At 44.7% G+C, this 27,455-nt stretch overlaps 1 protein-coding gene across 1 annotated transcript; it reads right to left on the bottom strand.

The window, feature by feature from the left end:
• Window positions 1-465: 465 nt before the first annotated feature.
• Window positions 466-17,767, bottom strand: sha (shavenoid). The gene is made up of 9 exons (XM_071681827.1): window positions 17,731-17,767; window positions 17,516-17,626; window positions 15,594-15,714; window positions 13,518-13,687; window positions 12,139-12,349; window positions 10,392-10,566; window positions 9,217-9,361; window positions 5,969-6,120; window positions 466-5,470 (listed from the first exon to the last, which is right to left on the bottom strand). The coding sequence occupies exons 1-9, from the start codon at window positions 17,765-17,767 to the stop codon at window positions 1,820-1,822; spliced, it is 4,773 nt and encodes a 1,590-aa protein (XP_071537928.1). The 3' UTR covers window positions 466-1,819.
• Between the last annotated feature and the right edge of the window lie 9,688 nt (window positions 17,768-27,455).

Here is a 27,455-nt window from a genome sequence, read left to right as displayed (position 1 = left end):
GGGAAAGGTGTGCATAGATTTGAATTAAACCGTACATTGTGATATAAAGGTGGTCGACTTGCTGTCAGTGGACTGAAGCATGGCATTTGAGCATCTGGGGCGAAACCAAAGGAAGGCAGAAGCGATGCTGGCTACCACCACTCCACGAGGAGAAAACTTTGGTATGGCAAAAAGGACTTTCGTCTTGAAGACATAAAGGTTACTTTTCTTTTCAGTACGTTGATCAAGGGTATATTTAGACAAGGCAAGGATGTGTTTGGCTATTGTCTTCCTCCCTTTGTTTTTTAAGTAATATTGCCTGCACCCAAAAAGACCATAGAGTGTACTGAATTAGTTTATTCAAGTATGTTGTGACTGTCATCCATACAAGGTGTGTGATGATGCTAAGTGATATCATAATTTGATCTGTTTAGGTAATTAGGATGTGTAGTACAGGGGAAATAATGATAATAATTATCCATTACATTATAATTAATAAAATTTATTATTTGAGTGCCAGTAACTACAGTATGTACAATATCGTTATTATACACATACATACAAAGAAAATAAACTCACTATAAATATAAATATACAAATGTTGTATTTGTGTAAATTTCTCTGATCTGTCGGCAACGAGGAAGAACACGACAAACACTTTGATAACAACAACAGTGACAAAAACAAAAGACACATATGTACTGACGCAAGGTGGGGGCCTGGGGGGGGAGGGGTCTGTCTGGGGCAACGGTGCCCAACAGGGTGAGGTCATGGACGGTTTGGTGGTTCTGACCTCCTCAAGAAACTGGATGGCCGAATGCCCTAACTATCTGGACATCTAACGTAAGAAAACTGAAACACGTCTCAGAGACACCGTTCCTTCGGATAAGGCACGCGCATGCGTGCTCACGTGCACCGCCCCTGGCCATATGACGTCACTGGACCTTGATGACGTCAGGTGGGGGTTTTTTGACTATGGCATTGTGGATCACGGTCAGGGGTCCGACACCTGAGCAATGGCACCTACGGCCTCAATGACATGGATCTTGAAGAAGCCTCCTGTTTGAAGAGAAAGATCACCCAATACACTTCGCTTCCATAAGGAACTTTCACAGTTTCCATCAAGGTGTCAAAACCTATCGTCATTAACCTTAGTGTCTATATGAAAATTTCATTCACTACCTTCCCTGCAACACGTCAATCATCCAAGTCTTTGTGAAGGTATAAGAAAAGATAGATCACAATCCAAGATTGATTCTTGTGTGGTTCCTACAAAGTGATCGTTTTGAGTATCGACCTTGACATGTATCCATAATAGTCTCAGGTTGTATTACCTCACACACACACACACATACACACACATTATGGAAACACATTACAGTGTTCTTTTCTACCGTGTCTCAGCACCTCTTCAGTACAGCTGTACAAGAAACGTCACAGGCTTCGAGTGGAAGTACGAAATTGATTATTCCAATATCAGTCGAATTCCTCAACACAGATGTAATTACATCTTGTTAGAATACACTAGAAGTTAGCTTTGGCTGCTTAGGGGACAAAGCAATGTTGGTGGCTCTCTTTCTACAGTAACCATTCCATGGAACACCATAAATAGAGGAAAACATCAGTAGTTAAGTGGGTTATTTGGGTTACTTTTTTTCTTTTTTAGGAAAACAACTTGAATTACTTTTGAACTTTAAAGGAATTATCTAAGGGCGCTTTTATTTTGGCGTTACTCTTACGATGCACGACTGAGTGGATTAAAGTCTGTTTCGTCTCTTTCCAGGAACTTCGAAGACGATGATGTCATTCCAGGGATGATGTCATCAACATCAACGCCTCGCTAGATGTTGATGTTACCGTGGATGTCCTCACCAGACGCGAAGCACTTGTTTATGTACACCGAGAGGCCCCCCGATAGCTGTGACTCATGGAACCGGCGGCTCATGGAAGCCCGAAGACTTGCTCTCTGGAAACTCCCAAACCCACAGCTCGCAGGCGACTCCAGGGTGGAGGACGGACCTAAATGATGCATGGAGATGGAACGTTGTATCTGATGCGATCTGTTCAGACTGCCGCTGGTGAAGAAGGAAGAAGTTCTTACTGGGTGCTTGGCGGGGAGATCTTGCGTCGCCGCAGCTGCAGCGGTGGAGACAGTGGAGAGCGCGGTGGAGAGTGAGGTATGACTGTTGCGACTGTTGGCTGACTCGCTGGAGTCTGTACTGTGGTAACCTGAGTCCTCTTGCTTGAGTTTTGTGTCTTTCTCCTTACGGTCTAGGCTGGCCATGTAATGCTGGAGCTGCATGATGGAGATTTTGTCCTTGTCGTCTTTGGCATCGTCCACCTTTTGGATGATCTTCCTCCACGTGCGCTTTATGCTGTCAGCCCCGCTCTTCTCTTTGAAATGCTTTTCAAGGTCAGACTTGGCTTTAAGAGCGAGGGCAATCTCCATCCCCTTTGATATAGCATCGCCGTCGCTCTCGCTGTCCGTAATGTCTTTAAGTTTCGTGAGGAATCCGTTCGTGGGTTCCCTGTTAAGAGATGACTGTCGACGAAGGGATGGAGAACGACCAATGGTAGAGAGGATAAACTCTCCACTGACCCGGGCATCGCTCTCAGGAGAATCTGGTTCCTCCATACCATCCACACCCCTGAGAATTTGACGGTCGAGACTGGTCTCCACTTTCCTCCCAAGACTTTTACTATCTGCGTCATTTACATCATCTTGAGTGGAGGAAGAGGACGAAGGCACGCCGTCGAGAGAACCTAGGAAGAAAGCACCGAGGCAGGGAACACTAACCTGGGAGTCAGAGTTGGCGGCAGTGTTCCCTACCCCTAAAAAATTCCCCTCGACATCTTCCTCGTGCAGGGGTGAGAGTCTTTGGTTGTCTGGCGCCGCGTGAGCCAGTAGTCCATGTAGGATGGACCGAGCCTCTTCCTCCGTCAGTTCAGGTATCGAACCCCCGCTGGAGGATCGTGAAAGTGGCGAATCTTTAGGAGGCTTCTTGCGCGACTTCTCTGGGAGTTTGGGGCGATCGTTCTCGGAGTCTGACGAATCGGATTTTCTGTTTGTTTTGAGAGGTAAAGGAGGTGGAATATTGCGGGTCTTTGGAGGCAAGACTGGAGAGGAGGTGCCAGTGGTCTCAGCTGTTCGTGTCTGCTTTGGAGGTAAGGGAGGCCTTACATCCCTCTGTTCTTTATTTGAGGGACTCGAACTCCGGAAATTAAAGTTTATACTGGTTCCAGTGACTGGAATAGGACTACTTGTGGTGTTGGGTTCGGAGGGGCCTCGCTGGAAACGCATTTTCTTGTAGTCCTTGAAGGTTCTGTACTTCTTCTGCATATCGTTATCGCAAGATAAGTTGTTAAGGTTGTTGTTCATGTTGTTGCTTATGTTGTTAAGGTAGAAGGAACCCATCCTGGTGGGTGACGGAGGGTTGGAGAACCCAGGTGGTGAGTAGGTCCTCTCAGGAGAATCATTCCTAGCGTCACCAGCGCTCCGGTTGCTGTTCCTTGACTCATAAATGTGGATTAAACTTTTATCGATATTTTTGAAGGTGTCGTTGGGGATAGTCATTCTCCGTTGTGCTCTCGAGTCGTTAGCGGTGTCCTCGTTGTTCAAGATGTTCTTTTTCTTGACCTTCGGTCGCTCCAACGAGTCGCTTATGATGCTACCATTACGGTCAACCATTGTAACGCGTCTCTCTAACGTGTCTTGGTCGTAACCGCCGTGGACACCTACGGTGTCGGCATTGACGTTGTCTGCCACAGGGATGGTGACTGTGCAGCCAGAGTAGACGGGGCTCTTGCACTCCTCGATCGTCACCTCACTGATGAGGGAGTCGGGGTTGCTGTAGATCTCGTAGGGGCTTTCATCCCCCTCACACATGGTTCTACTCTTTGTACGTTCCTCTTCGCCGCCCTCATGCTTCTTGTCCTTAGGTTTCTGGGGAGCCTTTCTCTTCTGCTTGCGTTTGCTCCCGTCAGAGAACTGTATCTCCTCGTACGTGTGCTCGCTGTCGTAGTCATCTGTGTCTTCCTTTTCGTCTAGGACCGTCTGGTAAGGGCCGTCGCTGCTGCTGCTCTTCGCCAGGCGAGACATCGTCTTGGCACCAGTTCTCTTGTTGAACACCTCATTTCTCGCCGTCATCTCCTCCTCGCGCGGCAGTTGTCTCGACAGAGACTTAGAATTCGTGTGTGCATCGTCCTTCCCGGCGTCTAGCGAATCTTTACATCCTGATTTGGTGTCGGAGTATAAGCTCTCCGAATCACTGGGAGTCATTTTGGGAACCTTAGATTCCGCCTCGCTGACCAGGTCGTTGAGGGAGTCGTCCTCGGAGCCATAGGAGGTATTGAGGCTGTCCTCTGACACCAGGGGGACTTGCTGACGAGGTCGTCTTGGGGTAGAGTCGTAATGACGGTGTTCGTTCTGCCATGAGAGGGATCTGGTGATGTGGTTCTTCCCTGGCGTCGGCTGGACACATCCCTCATTTCTCTTTAGACTGTCTCTCAAGGAGGCGAGTGAGGAAGGTTCCTTAACCTCGCTGAAAGATATGCTACGAGAAGGAAATGGTCTGTTCCTCCGGGGGGGCGTTGGTGGCTTACTATTCTTCTGTGGTAGTGGCGGAGGATCCTGGTTTTGTAGCATGGCAGTTCGGGAATCAAATATGACATTTTTATTTCCAGACAAACTGTTGCAGGAACTTCTGCTCTCAAGAGTCTGTAGCCATTTTTGTACCTTACCATCGCTCGCGTATATCTCACATTTTGTTCTCTCTCCTGAACTTAACGTCGCCGATTTACTGCCTTTATTTTTGGATCTGCTGAGACTCGACTTGGGAGATATAGCTTCACCAACCCTCTTCATCTTGTGGAAGGTCGCCATCATCTCCTGACGGAAGTTTTCGAAGGTATTGTTGAGGTCGGTCAGTCTCTTCCCGTCACGAAGAACGTTCCTCAACATCGATGGCTTGATCAGCTCTGGGAAGTCGTCCTCCGCTTCTGCTGGTGACGGTGGCGATGACTCCTTTCGAGCGTTGACGGGTCTTGGAGGCGGTGGCTTAGGGGCAGGAGCCTTCTGAGGGTGCGAGCCATAGATACTCTCAGGACGTGGTAGCCTGGGTTTTAGGTCGAGTGTTTTGATGATCTCGCTAACGAAGCTCTCACCGTGGCTGTTGACCCGCTTGGCAAGCCGCTTGAGCGTGGAACTACGACTGTCGCTATCTCGCTGACGCTCCAGAGAATCGCTCTGGATACTCGTGACGTCGCTCGCATCGATGCCCTCGTCGTCTGGTCTCTCGAACTCGTCTAAGGGCACGGTTACGCTGCTGGATCTGTTAGTTAGTCTGCTCATACTGCGCGAGTGCCCATCTGGGTCCTCCTCGGGGATGTCAAAGAGGCTGGGCTGGTAGGTCTTGCTCTTCATCTTGCTCTTGGCGACGCTGATCATCTCGCGAATTCTCGACAGGAACTCGAGGGCAGCAGGTGGAGGGGACTGCAAACAGAGATTATAACGTTAGGTGGCCTATAGGCTGAGCAGGAGTACTGACGGGTTATTGAAAGGGTTTAGCTGTGGATTGGTATATAGACAGACCCAGAAGACGTAAGTGAGTAATGAAGGAAAGGACAGTGAACTGTTCAATGGTAGAGGAATACATGTATAACCTAACACTGTGAATAAAGGAATAACAAGTCTGGTCATGTGGTTAGCTTAATCAACTGCACTAACATGAAACGATCAATTCATGAATAAAGCGAAGATTTTGATTCATTATACTATCAGTAAAGTCATTCATTTTGGTGTTCATTTGAAGCTACTCATATCTAAACAGTCTATATCGATATATCATGGCAGCGTTATATTCCATCTGAAGCTGAAACAGGAAAATATGAAGTTTAAGAATGCAAAGTCTATATCAATACATTAGGGTGTCTGAAGTTCAGAAGCTGAAGTGTGACAAGATGAAAGAATTCTGAATTGAGGGACGCTTACCTGTAGCATATCGGGTTCGAAGTAGGCCGGATTGAAGTACAGTTTCTTCTTAGCTTGAGCGTCCTGCCCCTCTCCAGGCGCAGCCTCTGGATCATCTTCTGGGCTTAAGACGGCGATGGCTCGCGCCCCACTGTTGCCTGGTGCGGTCTCTCCTGTTTGTGGAGAAGTTCAGGTTCCAGAGATCAGCACGTAAGGTAGGTAAGGTCAGCTGGGAGGGTTGATGATACATATATATTCTCTGCGTACACCACCGTTATGGACACTGGTGCTCATGGTGAAGTGGTGACATGGACCATGGTGGAGAGAGGACGTGATAGCCACAGCCTCGACCCACACCTTACAGAGCAAGGGAAGTGTTCTTTCACAACCTAACAGACTCAGGCACTGGCTTAAGGCCGTCTAAAAGCTTTATTTTGCTTTTATGATGCACGACACGTGTGTGTTTGTGTGTGTGTGTGTCTGTGTCTGTGTGTGTGTCTGTGTCTCTGTGTGTGTCTGTGTGTGTGTTTGTGTCTTTCTTTTCGAATTCGCACCTACGGTAAAGAAGGCACAGTGGCTCTCGTCATTTCCCTGCTGGTTTAGTCTGAGGTGGGAGGCACCACTGCCCAAAATACATGCACTTCACTTCCCATCATGGAAGTCAAAAGGACAGAAGCGAAGTAAAGATATGAAAGAAGATACCAGGAAATGGACAGAGCGTACAGGGCGAGGACACGAGAACACTAGAAGATCTCGCTGACAGAAATACAATATTCAAGTCATACTTGATAGTAATGCTTACGAACTAAACGTTTAAACCTGCGCATCGCTGAGAACAGATCATGCGACGCTCTCTTCAGCCATGACTTCATTCATGATGTGTAACACCAACATTGCCAAGTCCATCGCCCACTAGACTTAAAACATCACCGGTCTGTCATCCTTAAGAATATCGAAGGGTCTACATGACTGTGGCATAAAACAGATCAAGAATCATGTAATGCGTGTTGAAGACCAGGGCGGCTTTACGGGCATATTCAAATCCTCACAAGTCACACGCATATGTAACATAGTTTGACTCAACAGACATGGCTGCAAAATTCCTGCTAACAGGATGATCTGATGTAGAACATGTTCCTCTAACAACATGCCAACCAATGAAGCTCACCCTGACCAGCGTTACGCTTAGAAGATGCAAAGTCTAAACGCAACACATCTGCGCTGGTCCCTCAACATTCCGGATCAGTGGAGCTAACATGATAGTATACGGCATGACAGAGCAGAGAATTACAACCTGGTTCCTAGCAACACCAGTATATCATTTGAGAGGCAGAATAACATACCAGGAGTTGTAGCTGGGCCTCAGGTAGGCAACATGCTACCCATGTTTGCTCGAATTCTGTTTTAAAGGCCAAAAAAAAGTCTAGGGTGAACACTTCACGCTGACTATACTCACTCTTAGGGTACCTCACCTGCACACACCTCCCACTGCTGCATCCTTAGCTAACATACCACCGCAAAAGAGAAAGAAATCCCCCTCCCCCCTTTATCAATTCTCCAACGTCACCAAATGTTTCTTGACTAAGAGAGGTCACCCAAGGCAGTGCCCTGTCATCTACGCTGTTTACAACCTACACAACCTGACATTCCACCTTCAGCAGGAAACATGAATATGGATTACCCAAACGACGCCTCTTATGTAGTAGTTCTTTAACAACACACTTCCCAAACAAACCCAGTTAATAGAGTCAGAGTAATCTAGACTCAACACATAATAAAGGGATTGACAAATAAAAGCAAACAAAGACTTTCACCGTTATGGCACCTGGGAGGTTAAAGTCCTACGACATATCCATGGAGGGTAACAGGATCATACACCGTAGTAACTGTAAAGTCCCTGGCCAACGCACTGAGGCTGATGAATGAACATATGAACGACAGAACAGTTCAGGGGCCGAAGGTTACCTGACCTGTATGTAAAGACCCTGGCACCTACCAGAGAAGCAGACATTACTACACACAGTAGTAGTATCCATGATGCCTCCCACACTGACCTAGTACGCGCACACACACGCACCTGGACTCCACAACACGCATGCGAAGCTACAGATGATACAAAATAAGGCTTGCGATTTGTCACCAATGGTAAGTAATCACTCATCAAATAATACCTTAGAACATCAACGACTTAGAATATCAGTGGGTACATACATGAGGGAAGCAGCATGGTAGATATAGCAGAAACTAGAAGAAAACAGAGACGCAAAATAGACATATCCAAGACCTCGACAACAACACAAACGTGGCTCCTCCGTAGCCTCAAATCACTGAGAGAGGCGCCAGTCATCAACCGACATACACAGTGAATTATTCATAGTTTAGCTGAGTAAATTTTCCTTCCTAAACCAACAGACGTCACTACACATACACATCCAGTCTGCCAGGGGTATGTAAATTAAGCATCAGAAATATATACACAGCAAACATTGTCCCTCTCTTGTCTCTCAGTAACTGTAACCTGGTACTAAAACTGTAACCTGGTACTAAAACTGTAACCTGGTACTCATACTGTAACCTAGTACTAAAACTGTAACCTGGTACTAAAAGAAAAAGAAGAGGAAAAAAGGTTTTTCACTTCCTCTAAAATTTGTAAATACTTTTCCTCTTCTTTCTCCCTGTCACTGACCTCTTTATATTGCAGTTAAGACCAGGCCTTGATGTGGATTAATCTAAGTAACTAGAGCCTCCAACACACACAAAAAAGATTATTACACATTTGAAAAAATCCTACACCATACATCTGCCCACTACAAAAATATTTTGTGTCCTATTTACCTTTTCCTGTCAAATCCCCTTTCATTTATCCCCTTTTAACTACCCAGTTAAAAGCATCTATGCGTCTATGAGTCTCGGGTGGGTTATGTAAGGTTGTGAAGACAGAGTTATGAGATATAAGGCCGGCGAGGTTGTGAAACTCAAGAGGAGGTTGTCGGAGGACAAGTGAGGAGGAGGAGGAGGCTGTAGGAGGACAAGGCAGGACTCTTGTGAGGAAAGGACACCAGTAATTGATATACAGAGTCGTCTTTAGCAAGTCTGGCTAAACCCTAGAGCGGCAGTGACATAGGCCTTTGATGTGGTTCAACCAGTGTCACTGGATTTTTACTAAGAACAACTGAGTTTTTCAAGACTCAAGAAACACGCCATTTGAACCACATCAAAGACGCCAAGACCTTGTCTACACTGACGGTGCAGTAGATGAGGGTCCTTACCAACGGTTTCAACCACAGCAAACGGGGACCTGTGGGCTCTCTCTAGCCCGTCGACGGGGTCGTGGCCAGCCGTCAGCGTTCCCTCACGACCACTCTCGCCGGCGCTGTGCACCACCGCCGTCGTGAAGCTGATGTGCTTCCTCTCCTGCAGATACAAGAACACCGTCAGGAAGGTACTTGACTTGAAAGGAATGCGAGGATTCCTTCATTATCTTTAGCCTGAAAGAATATGTGGAAGAAAATGTTGAAAGAAACCGAATGTCTGATTAATTTATGAGTGAGGGTACGTTCAATTCATCATCCTTCACCTTTGGTCAGAATATATACACCTGGATCAGACGGTCAACAGGTCAGTTTTGCAGTGTCTGTATCACGCGATGATGTTGCTATTGGTCAATTAGGGGGTAAGATTTCCCAATCTGATCAACACTGTCACTAACCTCTGCCACCCAGACTGGACGAGAATTAGGATATTTTGTATTTCTCAAACCTTCTTCGAATCAGTTACAGATAAACTTTATGTCTAATCATATATTTTGTCCTCCTAAGGAGGAAAATCGTTTTCCGGTACGTCACTACCTTAGAATGGTAGGATTCATAACTGTTCGAACCATTAAAGTCTTGGAGAGGATACAAAATTCATGAACATTTTTGGTTTTATATGTATATATACCATTAGGATGACACAGAAGCGAAACACATGAACTGGATTTGAATCACACCTTAGACCAGATTATACTAATTAATGTTTTTTTTTTATCAAAGACTCGCTCAAAAACTATTTAAAGGCTGCAGAACGTCATCTGTAAAATAACATAATGAAGAGAGTTGAAAGAAATTTTCGTCCTTGGAGATATGATTTCTATATCATTTACTGATACATGAATTACTGAATTGGTGATTTGATCTAAGCCACGTACATTCTTGAGGTAATTTATTCTAGAGACACAGTTTCCTTTAACTCTCTCTCTCTCTCTCTCTCTCTCTCTCTCTCTCTCTCTCTCTCTCTCTCTCTCTCTCTCTCTCTCTCTCTCTGTATATATATATTCTGCATTATTATGATTTGATGAGAAACATGCCAGTTCTTTATACATTTCTTTAGTTCATACACACGTGACACTAATTCCTGAATCAGAGTTATGTACCACACAAACTTGACATAGAATATGACTTACCCTGTTGGCCCGACGGGCTCTTGAGGCCAAGGAGAGGTCCTCGATGTCCTCATGCTCGAGGCTGTTGTCTGAGGAGATGAGGGAGGAAGGCTTGGGTGGTGGACAAGCTCGGCGTTTGTTCCTTCCTCTACGACTCTTAGACGTTCGCATTCCTCCCTCCTCTGCCAACTTGGCCCTGGGGTGAGGGTGAGGACATGGTAGTAAATGGGTACATGAGACTAAATGAGAGTACATGGGAAAGCCAGATAACACATGGCCTGATGGTCTATGACGAGGTTATCTGCTGGAGGATAGTACATGGGAAAGACAGATGATAGAAGACCTGATGGTCTATGATGAGGTTATCTGCTAGAGGACAATACATGGAAAAGCCTGATAACACAAGACCTGATGGTCTATGACGAAGTAATCTACCGGAGGACAGTAATAGTATCCTAAATTCTTGAACTGTAGATATGGAGGCAGGGTCCTACGAAGGGGAAGGAGGGTGAATGGTTAGGTCAGGTAAGGTCAGGATGACGACATAACATTTATAAGAAAAATCGTCGGAAATCAAGAATATTACTTAGTACATTGTAGTGATGCAGGGTAATTACCTTATTCCTGATACAATATTAACTTTATGTACAATACTTATCGTTAAGGTGTGTAACATCGTTGATAACCCTCTGGATGGTTAATGAAATGCTCGTTACATTTTGTTCTTCATCCTACCATATATTCATTGCCTCTATTCTCAACTCCCTCCTTCCCCTTTCGCAGCTCCTCTGCTGCAGTCGTCTTACTGCCTCTTAAGAGTTCCCATCCTTCCATCTATCCCACTGGAGTCCAGACACAGAGACATAACACACTCGGTGATACCTGGTGAATATCATTTCTCATGGAAGTCCTTAAACTCTTCCTTGTCATCACAATTCCCGTATTACTCACTGCTCATAACTTACTGAAATCTCTTTACCCTTCATGATTTCACCATTCGTGTCCTCATCCATCTGCCCACAATAACCTACTCCACCAGTTCCAGACATCCACCGTTAGTGTTATACTGTGTAACGATGGATTAGAATCCCTTCAATAAGGGATTCGTTTCGCACGAACGAGATTCTGTGAATAGATTAAAAACATTTTCTCCTCTGATTCTCCACACACGTCGAGCACCATCTTTTCCCAGTCCTTGCGCTTTGATCACTAACATCAAGTGATTTGAATCTCCTGTTGTAGATCCCTTGCAGTCAAGCCACTCTAAAGGTTTCTCTTGGCCTCTTTTTTTTTTTTTCATCATCTAAAATGAACTGAACCTTAAATGCTTTACTTTTCATGTTCAGCCTCCGTCACTCATCCATACTTTTCTCCCATCAACGCTTCAGGTCAGATCCTCAGCTTTTTATTTATTCAACTCTATTCTTCCTCTCTCCTATCCCTTGGCCATGCCATCCAGTGGTCATCTTTCTCCCCCTGGTCCCCACCCCACTGGGATTCGAACGTCAAAATTATATTCTTCAACTTCAGCCTGTTCTAAGTGAGTAATCTTTCCCTTTATCTATGATCTATGATCAGAAATAGATACCCACCAATAAAGAATCCAATACTTAGACACAAATCCAATACTTAGACACAAATCCAATACTTAGACACAAATCCTTTAGATCTATGACACTCAATGATCCTTGAGAGTTAGAACATGTCGCCTGTGATTTCTATCGACTGGGAACCAAAAGAAAAAAAGAAGAAAAATGTTGATTCTTACATGACCCTCTCCCTCTTCTTCCTCCTCTTGACCTTGATGTAGATGGTCATGCCGACGACGTAGATGATGGCGAGGCAGGTCACCACCAAGCCGATGATGATGCCCTCCCCTGAGGACAGGCCCGTACCACCACCACCACCACTACCACTACCGCCGCTGCCAACACCACCTCCTCCCTGCACAGGTGCTGACAGAGCCGCTTCTGATGCCCCTGTCGGAGACAGGAAGTTTTGGATACAATTCCTTATAGTATCATTCTACCTGTTTGAGTAAACACACCGTTGCCATCACTCCTGTTGCTTCTGTTGATTAACACTTAACAGTGATGTTCTGTAGGGATATGACACGTACACTCGGACATTATTATGATGAACAACAAAAGATTTTGATAGAAAAAAATTTCCTGAAAGAAAAACACATAGAAATATATGCAAATGAGTACGTGATTATATTAGATATAGAAATAGAAGTATATCTTTTTTTATTTCTTATAACGATGGACACCAGTGGTTTCTAGTGACTTATGGAACTTAACAACTCTATTCGACGAACATAAAAATTGAAACTAAGTCTAACCTTTTTGTATTTTTATCAAGCAACACTGTTCCACTCACTCCTGCCATCTAACTAAAGAGGAAGATTGTATAATGGCCTACATCATCATCAATAATAGTTTGAAGTATGTTTCCCAGTACTTCTAAGAACATTATACACAGCGCAGTCAAACCGAGCAGGACTGTAACATTTTTTGTTATGAAAGATAATGATGCATCATTGAATTATGCTTAACCTAACCAACTTCTTTAGAGAGAACATGAGGAAACAAGCCCTAAAAAATTATGAATAAGACATATAATTTCCCTTTACATAAAAGGAGAACTTTATGAGCATCAAAGATATATAAGAAAACTGGTTTCTTTTAAAGGTTTTGAATGAGTACTAAAAGAGGGACTTGATAGCCACTAATTTATAAAGATATAACAAGGACATGCCACTGTTTTCAGTCAACCACACTAGCTTAATCTTCAGTGGCACTTTCTTACGTTTTCGCAGTGTTGGTACTCATAATACCAGTCCAAGAGTAATAAGACCTTACGGTTAAGTCGAACTGAATCATCTTTTCTTTCTGAATTGATAAAGAAAATTCAAATCATCTCTCCCAAATGTGTTGAAATTTGGTGTGAGATGTTTGTCAACTCGTCCCTCACTGTCTGTTAGGTTAGTGCCTCTATTTCAAAAGGGTTTCTTCTAATACCATTGACTGGAGTATCATTGGTTAGTACTCTCCATTACCTATCATTATGTTTTCATACAGGACACTGACGCCCTCTGGTATTGAGGGAAATAGCAGGAAAACACTCCCAAGGTGCTCCACTGACCAGGGCTGCCGGCGACTCTGAAGGCGAGACATGGGCGGAAGACCGGGGTGTTGTGCTGGGCAGCGTCCCTGCAGATCAACTTGACCAGCACGAGGCGTCCCTCCGCCGACGACCTCGCTGACTCCTCCCCCACCCACTGCACGTAGGTCCTGCCTCCGTCACGGTAGAGTCTGTGGGAGGCCAGAGCGAGGGTGGTGTGAAGGACAAACAATGAAAGGTCCTGGGTTCGAATCCTGGCTGTTGGAGGGTATCATGTATCATATTATTATTGTTATTATACCTAGTCGCTGTCTCCCGCGTTAGCGAGGTAACGCAAGGAAACAGACTAAAGAATGGCCCAACCCACCCACATACACGTATATATATATATATAAATACATATAGTATATATAGATATATATGTATATATATATATATATATATATATATATATATATATATATATATATATATATATATATATATATATATATATATATATATATATATATATATATATATATATATATATGTACACACACGAACAAAGTGCATATATTAAACAACCATGGAGACAACACATCGGTTTGCGGCAGGGGTGCATGATGTCTCCATGGCTGTTTAATTTGTTTGTGGATGGGATGGTTAGGGAGGTAAATGCAAGAGTTTTGGAGAACGGGGCAAATATGCAGTCTGTTGGGAATGAGAGAGCTTAGGAAGTGGGTCAGTTGTAGTTCGCTGATGATACATCGCTGGTGGCTGATTCGGGTGACAAACTCCAGAAGTTGGTGACTGAGTTCGGTAAAGTGTGTGACAGAAGAAAGCTGAGAGTAAATGTGAATAAGAGCAAGGTTATTAGGTACAGTAGGGTTGAGGGACGAGTTATATGGGAGTTAAGTTTGAATAGAGAAAATCTAGAGGAAGTGAAGTGTTTTAGATATCTGGGAGTGGGTTTAGCAGCAGATGGAAGCGGAAGTGAATCATAGGGTGGGGGAAGGGGCGAAAGTTCTGTGAACGTTAAAGAATGTGTGGAAGGCGAGAATATTATTTCGGAGAGCAAAATGGGTATGTTTGAAGGAATAGTGGTTCCAACAATGTTATATGGTTGCGAGGCGTGGGCTATAGATAGGGTTGTGCGGAGGAGGGTGGATGTGTTGGGAATGAAATGTTTGAGGACAATATGTGGTGTGAGGTGGGGGTAGCAACGGGAATAGATAAAGGCATGAAGTATGAATATGTACATGTGTATATATGTATATATCTGTGTATGTAAATATATGTATACGTTGAAATGTATAGGTATGTACATGTTCGTGTGTGGGCGTTTATGTATATACATGTGTATGTGGGTGGGCTGAACCATTCATTCGTCTGTTTCCTTGCGCTACCTAGCTAACGCGGGAGACGGCGATTGAATATGATAAACAAAGTATGCACACACACACACACACACACACACACACACACACACACAGACACACCACACACATACATATTCTAGCCTAATAAGCCAGGTACCCATTTTATCAATTAACCTCGAGGGAAGGATGAACAGCTGAACTGACTGTGGACCGTCTGCTACAACCAGGATCCGAACTTATGCGCTCGACCCAGAAGGCCCGTGAATGCGTCGCGGTCAGCAACGCCAACCGCCATACGACTCTTGTCATATTCTTTTTTTTCACTCGTGTTTGCAGTGGTACAGGGAACTATTTCACTCTGACATATTTCAATTATTCTTATCTTTTGTCCATAGAACCCTAAATTTGTTACGTATCTCCTTCACTGCCACTTTGAGAAGAGCTGGTAGACTAGAAGAGGGAACTTGGACGCTCAGCCTAAAGTCTTTCAGAGGAAGAGAAAGGTATTGTAAAAAAAATCTGTCTTCATTTCTCTATACCAAATTGGCCATCATCTACGATCTCCTTTTCACCATGAATAGCGAAACAGAAACTCTAGGAGTAACTGTTAAGCTCTGATATACTCTAGTGTTTGGTCACTAGCTCCTATGATCAAAGAGGATTCAGTGTAAGTTATGATGTTAATCTGCTGATCCCTACAGAGTCACTTGAAGAACCAAGATCATCAGTAACTGACCTGAAAGGAGGTTCGAAGGTGGAGGTGTTGGCCATGTTCTTCCAGCCTCTCTGGGTCAGGATGCTTCCCTTCGTCACCACACACACGGGAGACACGAGAGGTGAGCCACCATGTTCCAAACCTGTTGAATAAGAATATATGAGTTACACATTAATGATCCAACTCGTTTTCTGTGGAGATCACGTATCCTTAGGTCCCTCGCTGTCTTCTAAGACCATTGTATTCTCTACGTCACTGCATCTCAGAGTTCTCTATAATCAGTTTACTCTTAATTACCTTCGTTGGATAGTTTTTCCTCGTCAATAGTACAAAATGGTTGGCAAAATTCAATAAATTCTTCGTGTGAGCGTTTTCTGTCAGTGGTTACACAGCATGTTGTGAGATAAATTGTTCTGTCTCATGTAAGAGTCGACGCCACTCATTATGTAAATGTCTAACGGACATATACACTGTGTCTCTTATCTCTGGAATCTGATAACTTATACGACGCAAGACAATAATCTTATGATTAATATTCTTTATAATATCAGTCAATAATATTTAAACCATTTACTACTACATACAGGATATACGTTCATTGGAGTTATTAACATCTCGCGAGACCTGTGAAGATAGACATTTTTAACACAGGAAAAGACGAGGCAACAGGAGTGTGAAACTCTCTCTCTGCAACACACAAAATCACAAATAGTTATCACAGAGGAGAGCGAGGAAGACGTTTTTGGCCACAGTGACACAGGAATGGCATAAAAACAATAGATATTGCAAGAGAGGCCATTGATAAGGGTCTTGGAAACTAAAGGCAAGTGCAGGTGGGATGGTGGACTAAGGCATCCAACACCATGCGCAAGACTGGAACTTGAAAAAAAGAAAAGCATCTTTATGTTTTCACAAAGTGATGTACATAGTTCCTTATATTTTCTTTTCTAACCTGATACTTTCCCTGGAGCTGCCTCTATCATAGCTCGCCCCTGTGGTTGCATCTCTTACCCAAATGGTTGCACCTATCGCAAAATGGTTGCACCTCTGGCATGGATCCTATAGACAATAATGGTAACAGTAATGCCTTCCTATTCTGAGTACACAATGGCTTTATGGCATTTATCTGTTGTCTCGTGGAAGAGAAGACCTCTATGAAAGAGTCGATTTACTCACTAGATATGAACACATTTCTATGACAAACACCAAGGCTTAGAGACTCTGGTGTCTGCTGTTGGATAATTAAGTCAGCGTCTGTAATTACAACCAAGACGACATCTGGCAGAGAAGCAAGCACCAGTCACTGCGTGATGATCATCAAAGTGGGCAACATTTACTGCTTCGTGGAGTAGGTTGGTGCGTGTGACTGTCCAAAGAAGGTGACTGGAGTTATGGAGCTGCTGGTACTGAAGCCCAGCTGCCTCTTGGCATTCATCAGGAAGAATAATTCGAGCAGAGAATTAGAGGGCTGAGTGTCAGTGCTTCTCTCCACATAGGGCGACTTTCCTGTTCTCTGAGCCAGTTGATGGCCGACACTCACCTCGTCGCTTGCATGAGTAATCAAGCGCTTGGGCACTCACCTAAGAAGGAACATCTGGTACCGAGTATGACATTGGAGGTTGACCTCCTCTCTCTCTCTCTCTCTCTCTCTCTCTCTCTCTCTCTCTCTCTCTCTCTCTCTCTCTCTCTCTCTCTCTCTCTCGTTGAGTATTACAAGTGCGGCTTTATATGTGCCTTACGACGTACCTAAGATGATGATCTGTGATCTTCGACACTCTAGGTCACCTTGCCTAAGGTGGTGACCTCTGACACCAGGGGACCTTACCTAATAGCGACATCTGACCCCAGGTGACTTTACCTAAAGTGGTGATCCTTGACACTAGGTATCACACCTACGAGTATGACCACTACTTGTTGAAACCAGGTTATGACTTGAGACTCACCAAGGAGGGCTACCTCCGCTGTCGGGTGGACCAGCTGGTGCTTGAGGGGCATGTACACGTAGGGGATCTTCTCCGAACCGGAGCTGCTCACGAAGTCGGCCAGTGGACACTCTGCAAGGACAAGGAAGAGGTTAACACAGGCCTGGCACCGTCACGCGTACATTGATGTGGTTAGGTGCCCATCCTTAGCTTTTAATATCCCATTATCAATCCACCTTTTCCAGACTCGTCTTCCTGCTGGGAATCAATCATCCTACTAAATTAATCTCAATTTTTTTTTTTCTTGCTCGATTTTTTTCCCCAACACCTTTCAGTAACCATTACTCCCAGACCCATCCTGTCCACAGTTCTTTATGCCCTGCCTTTACTTTCGGATTCTCTCTCTCTCTCTCTCTCTCTCTCTCTCTCTCTCTCTCTCTCTCTCTCTCTCTCTCTCTCTCTCTCTCTCTCTCTCTTCAGAATGAATAATCATCATGACTCCTACACACACACACACACACACACACACACACACACACACACACACACAATAACACACAACTCCACCATCGGACGACCAACGGCGAGGGAACCAGAGCAAATCGACCATGCACTACTCACAAGTCACCAAGGGTGAAAAATATATCGTTATGGATGCGCATGAAACCTGCGCATGACAGGTAACATGGCCATCCCCCATCATTTAGCAACGCTCCGGCGGCGGTAGCGGAGGACGGTGGGGGGGGGCGGCGCCCTTAGGGTATCAGCGTATACTGACGTGTGACAGAAAATCGCAATTGGAAAAGCATTAAATGCGACGCGGTTGAAGGATGTTCTTCTTTCCCTAAGTGGTTAGGTCACATCCTGTCTGTAAGAGGCTTGCCAAAGTGGCTGATGGGGAATTACAGAAGAGGACCTGTGGGCGGGCTTACAACCAGAACGAGCCTGACGGGTAGTTCCCTCGTTGCTCGCATGGTTAAGCGCGTGTGTTCTTTGGCCCGTTATAATAGACAATGCCAATCAGATACGGTGGTTAACATTACGAGAAATTAATGTCGAATTGACTTAAATATATACCATGTCTTTGTCTCTTGATAATGATAATATGATAATAATGATACTAATTATGGTAATGAAAATAATAATGATAATGATAATAATGATTAAAACAATAATGATAATAATGATAATAATAGTAATACTACTACTACTAATAATAATGATAATAATAATAATAATGACAATGGTAATGATAATGATAATAGTAATAATAATAATGATAATGATAATAATAATAATAATAATAGCAACAATGCTGATAACGATAACGATCATTATAGTAATGATAGCCTTAAGAACGATAAGCATAGTAATAATGATAATAACAATGGAATTTGAAACATAACTCTAGTGAAGCGTCTTGTCTTCTTCAGGTTCAGCAATGGTACTCTATCCTTCACCATCCCAGGCGGGAGAGAGAGAGAGAGAGAGAGAGAGAGAGAGAGAGAGAGAGAGAGAGAGAGAGAGAGAGAGAGAGAGAGAGAGAGAGAGGATCTCTCTCTCTCTCTCTCCACGACCATTCCTCTCTGCTCTCCTCTTCTGCTGCTGCTACCTGGCCTGCCAGCCACGCGTACCCTCCCACACACACTGTACAGCGGACCACGCTCCTCACCCTGGAGCCCTACCACGTCAGCCTCACCCTCAGAAGACGTAGGAGTGAACCAGTGAGGGAAGTTCCATTAATACTGCAGGATATGTCTTGGGGAAAATGAAACACGATAAGTTCCCAAGTGCACTTTCGTGTAATAATCACATCATCAGGGGAGACACAAGAGAGAAATATAACAGTCAGTTGATATACATCGAAGAGACGAAGCTAGGACGCCATTTGGTAAACATGCGATTGTCATATCATTATATTTCTCTCTTGTGTCTCCCCTGATGATGTGATTATTACACGAAAGTGCACTTGGGAACTTTTCGTTTTTCATTTTCCCCGTGGACTCATAGGAATATCTTGATCACGCGCAAAATTGTAATCCTTTCCAATATATATATATATATATAACATGCAGGAGGGTGAAAGGAGGGCAAGGAAGAGAGTGAATTGGAGCGATGTGGTATACCGGGGTTGACGTGCTGTCGGTGGATTGAATCAGGGCGTGTGAGGCGTCTGGGGTAAACCATGGAAGGTAAACCATGGAAGGCTGTGTGGGTATGTATATTTGCGTGTGTGGACGTATGTATATACATGTGTATGGGGGGGGGTTGGGCCATTTCTTTCGTCTGTTTCCTTGCGCTACCTCGCAAACGCGGGAAACAGCGACAAAGTATAATAAATAAAAAATAAATAAATATATATATATATATATATATATATATATATATATATATATATATATATATATATATATATATATATATATACACGGCATGAGGCCTATGGACAAGACTTATCTTTAGTATTCGGTGAAGGTCAAAGGTCAAAGACACACATAGAGTCATGATGTGCTGTAGGGTCAGCTGACCGTTCGTGATAAGCCAACTCAATCTAGACGCCTCTGGGGGGCTTACACAGGGCATTTGTCTCTCACTCGAATGTATCATATTTTACTATGAACATATACTGTCTAGATTTTCCTGTCTCATGAACATGGATGATTCATGTAGGAATATCCATTGAATCTCCTTAAGTTACATTATGTAATAGGGAGACTCTTTGAGCGTCAGAGTCATTAGCTATAATATTCACGTTCGTATATTCAACTCATCAGTTGAATAGAGATATTCTCTTAATTATGATGCTTTTTTTTGTTCTTTTAAAGAATCATTAGGATCGTGTCTTCAACAGTGACCCTTCAGGCATGTGATGTCATGAAGACCAGAACTAATGGCATGTAATTTGGTTTTGGATTATCCTACAACACATTTAGCCACTTCGATCGAGTGTTTATGAGTGAGAGTGAATGAGTTCATTATCTTTTCATACACGATTGGAATACATTGAGGGGCAATTAAAACAGGAGGATGAAGTGATTGTGGGTCGATTTCTTCTTTATCAAAGGAATTTTATTTGTCAAACGTTTCCCATTGTTGTTTCAAGGAAAATGTTGGTATACGAGAAATATCAGAAAATGATTTTGAATGATATTATTTACGTCTTTTCCTTGTGATTCACAATTGATAAAAGGCACCAATTACTAGTCAACAGCACGTATGTATATGAATACCCTCTAGTGTATAGTGCGTATGATAAGTCGCGAGTTTACCTTACCCATGCATCAACCCTTGACGAATTCATCATGATACCGATGCTAATCAAAGGACTCCAGTTTACAATAGGGATTTCAACAGTCCCGACAAGGGTGAGAACATGACCTATTATATCAGAGTCGTGTATCAAATGGGTTGTCTCGACCACACAACACAAGTTGTAGCGTGCCACCACACCACATATAATGTGTTGTCAGGACCTCAGGGTGTGTTGGCTGGCAGCCCTGACCTCACTGGTATATCTAGCAAAACAGAAGACCATGATCCACCTCAGGCCATCCTATGATTCGCAAGTGCAATGGCCTGGCCTCGATCATATTACCCTTGGGTGAGAGGAGCAATAGTAAGGGCGGGGGGGTCTGTCTGGGGCCTGCATGATGATGTCCCAGAAGAAACATGATTTACGTAGGTTGGAAGACTAGTCGTAATCATGGAGAGTGTTGCAGACACGAGGATAAGAAACACGATGGGTCTTTTAACGACCCGAATGATAAGATAAGCATTGTGCTAGTGGGTAAGGAGACGGCGCTTTTTAACTAGATGCTAACGAGGTACAAGGAAAAGGCTGAAGATGGCTGTGAGGAGGAGGAGAAAAAGGTATATGGGATGTAGGCTTCCCGCACAGCCTGGCGTAATTATACCGCTACGCCGCCCGCGCCTTGGCATAATAGTCAGGTACGTAAACTAGAGTTGGGTAAGACGGTGAACAGATGACGTCCAGAGAACGACGAAGCGTCCCTCTATTATGAGGGGCGCCCCCTCCCTGCTCCACTGGCCAGCCCCGACACGCATCCCTCCCAGCATCCTCCACTCTCCTTTCATATCCTCTGTTCCCTCATTACGCAGTGGAACACCTGTCCTTAATCCTGACATGTTACGCAATATATCTAGTCTATCTGATAGATCATCTGACAGCTGTGATACCATACCATACCATTTCTCTCCTGACACCTCTAGTGACACCTTCGACTCGCCTCACAAACTACCTGCCACCTCTGACTCTCTCTCTCTCTCTCGACCCACTGGCCGACACGTCTGCTCCCCTCCTCTGACACACTAGCCCCTCCTGGAGTCGTCGCTCTTACTTTCCCTGCAACCCCTGATATTCTAAAGACCCTGCAACCTTCTGATATTCCCTCACCTCACTTTCCTCTCCACTCCTTATAATCTGAAACTCTTCCATTCTCCTGATATTCCTTTTCGTTGCATTGCCCCTCTTCCGCCTTGATGTTTCTGCAGCGCAACATTCTCTTCTACCCCCTGGTACTCCCATTTCCCAACCTCTCCTGATATTCTCCTCTCGTAACACTTTGTGTCGCGTCTCTCCTGATGCAGCTAAAGACCTCTTTCGTAACCCCCCACGTATCCTCCAGACGCCGTCGGAAATCTCCTCCTCCTCCTCCTCCTCCTCCTCCTCCTCCTCCTCCTCCTCCTTCTTCTTCCTCATGCTTTTATGACCCTAATAACGTTCCCTCGTTCCGTGGACACCATCAGAGACAGTTACCCTCCTATTAGCCTGACACCTTTTACAGCAGCGGATACTTAATTTTCCTCATGACAGGTGTCTTAAAAGCTTAATATTGATGTACATACGAAGGTTGATGATGTATCGAATCTTATTTACAGGAGATACCTCTGGTCACCCTCTACCATCATGGTTCATCGCTTAAAAACGCTGGCCTCGAGAAGGCATACTTAAGCATTTGCATAATCTCTTTTTCTGTTTTTTGACTGGTCTATCAAAATGGGAGCATCACGGACTGAGAGAAACTGATGCTGTTCTCTGGGGCGTTCATTGCACTGCATGTTTACCTGTTTACCTGTTCAGCGAAACCATAAATACACAGACCAACAGTGACGATTGTCCACACACACACACACACACACACACACACACACACTCTCTCTCTCTCTCTCTCTCTCTCTCTCTCTCTCTCTCTCTCTCTCTCTCTCTCTCTCTCTCTCTCTCTCTCTCTCTATACAGCGTAGAAACTGCGAAATATTTTACGGTGAAGGACCGCATAGCAAACGCTGGGCGGAGCGTCTGCTTAAGGGAGCAAGGACCGGTCAGCAGGCGATGGAGGAGGAGGAGGAGGAGGAGTAGGATCTTGTCCCTCCGTAGGGCAGCAACTGTTGCCATATCAAGATGAAGGATATCGAGCAACACTACCCCCGAGCGGGGAATGGGAGATGTAGTCCCGCCGAGGCAGAGGAACGGTAAATTCTTGTCCCCACCAGCAGGGGATGTGTAGTGTGTGCAGCGTGATAGATGATGGCTCTAGTGCTCAGTGTGTGTGTGTGTGTGTGTGTGTCTGTGTGTGTGTCTGTGTGTGTGTGTGTGTGTGTCCGTCTCGGGGTCGGAGGGGATCATATTTTTAAATGAACCTCTGAAACACGACGGTGCAACAACCGTTGAGAGCAGCGGTGCGACACCGTGAGAACAACGGATCGGCCCTTGACAACAACGGTACGGACATTGGAGAACAAACGGAAACGATGGGACGACCCTTGAACACAACTACACGACCCTGGACCACAACGAGGCGACACACACCACCCCACCCTCCCTTCCTTCCCCCCCTCACTCTCTCGAACACGACGAAAGGTACGACCCATGAGTACGACCCTATCGTGCCGTCGCCGTGCGTGCTCAAGGGTCGTAACATCATGTTTGAGGAAGGACCATATCAACACCAATGTCATGACGAAGGACGTTCTCCAAAGCGGGAAGGCGTTGGCTCGCTTGTGGGAGAAGCTACGTCTTTTTAAAGTCATTTTTACACTTACCATTCACACTTTATTGCCGAAAAATATCATACATATCTTCATTCTACATCAGTTACACATACTTGTCTCTGGGGGTGGGTGGATTTTACCTGGAGGTGCAAATGAGAGAGACGTCTGTTAGCTCTGGGTTTAGCAGTGAATGTGAGAGTTCCGCATCATGCCTTCATGTTCTTCTCCCAGTGTAGCCTGGAGCGACGCGGGGCGTTAGATAAAACCGACCGACTGATGTGTAATTAAATGCTGTATGTTGCCCGTAGTGGGGGAAAAAAAAAGAAGGTATAATTGCGGACACTATCTACCCCGAAGGACAGGGAGAGTAAGAAGTCCAGCTAGAATCACCTGAGGACAAAAGTTCCTGCGAAGTTGACCCAACAGATCACAGTTACTATATCATCATCCCAAGTGTTTGACCAGTTTCTTGTAGCGAATGACCCGACGATGAATTAACCGCTTACGATCATTAGAATCTCCCCCCTCCCCCTCCCCCTCCTCCCCTAACAACCATTCCTTGAAGAACAGGTCGGTATTTGAGGCACTTCGATGGTCATGCATCTGATATGCGTTTCCTGGGCCACTTGAAGCGGAATCTTGAATTTGCTTTTGCATGACGGAGGTTCCACACAGTCTGGATATAGAATTCGTCCAGGGTCATCCTTCAACCTTAAGGGACTGGAGCCACACCTTTCGCCTTTATGATCTTATATATACCTTGTGCCTCAGACCGTTAGTCTCTGCAGCTTGCATATGATTTTAAGTCAGTCCTGTCAAGTATGGTGAATTTGGTTCGAAGTGTGGCGTGATGGTTTGTATACACACATTCCCGAGACCCTGACAGGATCACTCAGATCATGATGGTAACTCTTGAGCGCCAAGTAACGTACTCGCCATCCCTCAGGCACTCACAGGCACAGTGAGTTCAATAGTGGCAGCTCCTGAGTGCAAAATTGAAGTACTCCACAATCTCAAAGCTTCAACTTGAGGCCATTCTAAGACCTGTGTTTATAGACGTGTCCCTTTGGTATTAACATGTAACCATGAGCTCACAGAACTTACTGATGATATTGACCAAAGATTTCTATAAGAACCACAGGCATAGAGAGAGTGTATGTGGTCGTAGAGTTATCCTTAACACTTGAAGTTGGTATCAAAAGTTTTTTTTTTTAATTTGTGGATGTAGGAGTTTGATGCTGATGGCCTAAATGACCCATGCAATTGACAGCCCTAAAGTTCAAACAGCTATTTAACCGACTCACTATCCCACCCGCTAACCAACCAATCAGTCAACCAATCAACCCATCACCAACCAACCAACCAACGATCCATCCCACCTTAACCACCCACACACCTACCCACCAACCAACCAACGATCCATCCCACCATAACCACCCACACACCCAACAACCAACCAACAAACCAATGATCCATCCCACCTTAGCCACCCACACCACCTTAACCACCCACCAACCAACCAACTAACTCACCCTTCCTGCCCAACCAACACTCAACCAACCACCGAACCAACCATGTAATACGTCCTCCGATCATTGATTATCATTATCATTATCATTATTATCTCTTCATTCATTTATCCTCCTTGTTCTGCCTGTCGAATACATCATTTCAACCCGTACAGTAACAACGTTGACTTTGTGAAGGTCATTGTATACTTGTCTGGGAGTTTGTCAAGACGGAAGATCTCGTATGTTTTGCTGTAAATGTGGTTGAGTGACCTCAACATGATCAGCACCCTTCAGCAAAGAGTAACGTTAGAGGGTGTCGTACCGACGACGTACACGTTCCAGCTAAACGTGTGTGTGTGTGTGTGTGTGTGTGTGTGTGTGTGTGTGTGTGTGTGTGTGTGTGTGTGTGTATGGGGGGGGGTAATTAATGGTCTTGATAAAGTGGTGTATAACATACGTGCCTCCTGTTGTTTACTGTGTATACACAGATCAGATCTTGTGTATTGTGTATTGGCCTCAAGTGGCTCACACAGGGTGTAGATGTATCCTTCGCCTGTATCAGCAGTGTGGTAGGGTTCTGTGGTGTGTGTGCACAGAGGGATCTGTGTGTGTGTGTGTGCACGGAGGAGGGGGGGAAGTCCTCGTCTGTATGAGAAGGTCTGGACCTCACAGCTAATCCCTCTTACACCAGTTCAGATCCACTTCTCATCATCAATTTCGGTGCACTGCTGGTTTTCAATGGTCTATCCTTACCCATAGTTTTCGTATTGCTCTTTTGTTCTATTTGGCAAGAAATATCTGTTATTCTTTCCTCCTAATCCTTTTGTGTCAGCGGTAGACGAAGGCTGAGTTGTATGAACATCGACCCCGTCGGTCATTTGCATGTCTCGTGGTAGTATGCTTGAGGAACATGTCCTGGATGGGACGACCGGGTCACCATGGAGGGGAAGGTCGCTAGCTCTCTCTCTCTCTCTCTCTCTCTCTCTCTCTCTCTCTCTCTCTCTCTCTCTCTCTCTCTCTCTCTCTCTCGCTCTCGCTCTCTAAGCAGGACGAGCTACATAGATCATCAACACCACCTTCCTAGCACGTACGGACATGCAGGTTATTAAACTCTATGATTTTGCCTCCTGTGCTACGAGCTTTACGAAACTGTGTGTGTGTGTGTGTGTGTGTGTGGGAGGGGACTGGACACTGGATGGACTGGGCGCGCCATCGTTTCATAAAATCCACTGAACTAGGCAGACGTAACGGGACCACCAAATCGGACGGATATCTAAAGGTTATTATTAGTTGATGATTTCTAAACTGTTACCAGTGTTCTGCATCGTCTGTAGGGTCACTTTACCTTCGTGCACTGCTAAGTGTGTGTGTGTGTGTGTGTGTAGTAGTAGTAGTGTGCGTGTGTGTGTGTGTGTGTGTAGTAGTAGTAGTAGTGTGTGTGTGTGTGTGTGTGTTTTCTGCTTCTGGACTGTAGGAGGAGGTGTTGTATGATCAGTGTTTCAGACCAGAGCTTTTTGGAAAATGACGAGGAGTGAGTGTCACAAGTCGTCTGGCTCAAGACCCTTTTTTGGGGGGCGGCGGGCTACCTGCCGCCACACACATGATGATGCTATTCATTCTCTCACAAATACGATTCGGTCATTTAGGTTTTATTTTTTGGGGGGTATTGATTTATTTTCGTTATCTCGCAGGTCAATATCCCGAGTGAGTCATAACGGTAGCACGGGCCTTTGGGTGGATGTGGGGGGTTTATAGATTCTTTCGTGTTTTAATGGCTATCGAAACCTGTACTTACTCTTCTCTCTCTCTCTCTCTCTCTCTCTCTCTCTCTCTCTCTCTCTCTCTCTCTCTCTCTCTCTCTCGGGAGACAAAACCTGCTCTCTCTCTCTCTCTCTCTCTCTCTCTCTCTCTCTCTCTCTCTCTCTCGGGAGACAAGACTTTTTTTTCTCTTTTATTTTTTTCTTTCGTGAGCGGCGTTTTTGACCAAGAGAGGGAAGAAGAACATCCACCCGAGGGACCACTGCGAGTAATACATAGTTGCATATTTCTTTTTTTTTTCCCCTTCTCTCTAAAACCACTTTGATGTGCAGGAGATCCGAAGTGGTAACATCGTCTCCTGTGGTAGACATCTGCTCCAAAAACAACCGAAGTCCAGTTCGCTTAACTTGGGTTAGATATTTTCTTTTTCCTTCTTGTTTCTTTTTTCTCGTCTTTCTTTTGCTTCTTTCTTTCTTCCTTTTACTTCTACTTCCTTCTTCTATTTTGTCCTTCTTCTTCTTATTCATCGTCTTTCTTCTTCTTCTTCTTCTTCTTCTTCTTCCTCCTCCTCCTCCTCCTCTTCTCTTCTTCTTCTTCTTCTTCTTCTTCTTCTTCTTCTTCCTCCTCCTCCTCCTCCTCCTCCTCTTTCTTCTTCTTCTTCTTCTTCTTCTTCTTCTTCTCCT

This window comes from Panulirus ornatus, chromosome 3, assembly GCF_036320965.1.
Source record: "Panulirus ornatus isolate Po-2019 chromosome 3, ASM3632096v1, whole genome shotgun sequence".
Classification (NCBI taxonomy): Eukaryota; Metazoa; Arthropoda; class Malacostraca; order Decapoda; family Palinuridae; genus Panulirus; species Panulirus ornatus.
Note: the sequence above shows the minus strand (reverse complement) of the source record. Positions and strands in the feature narration are given on the sequence as shown.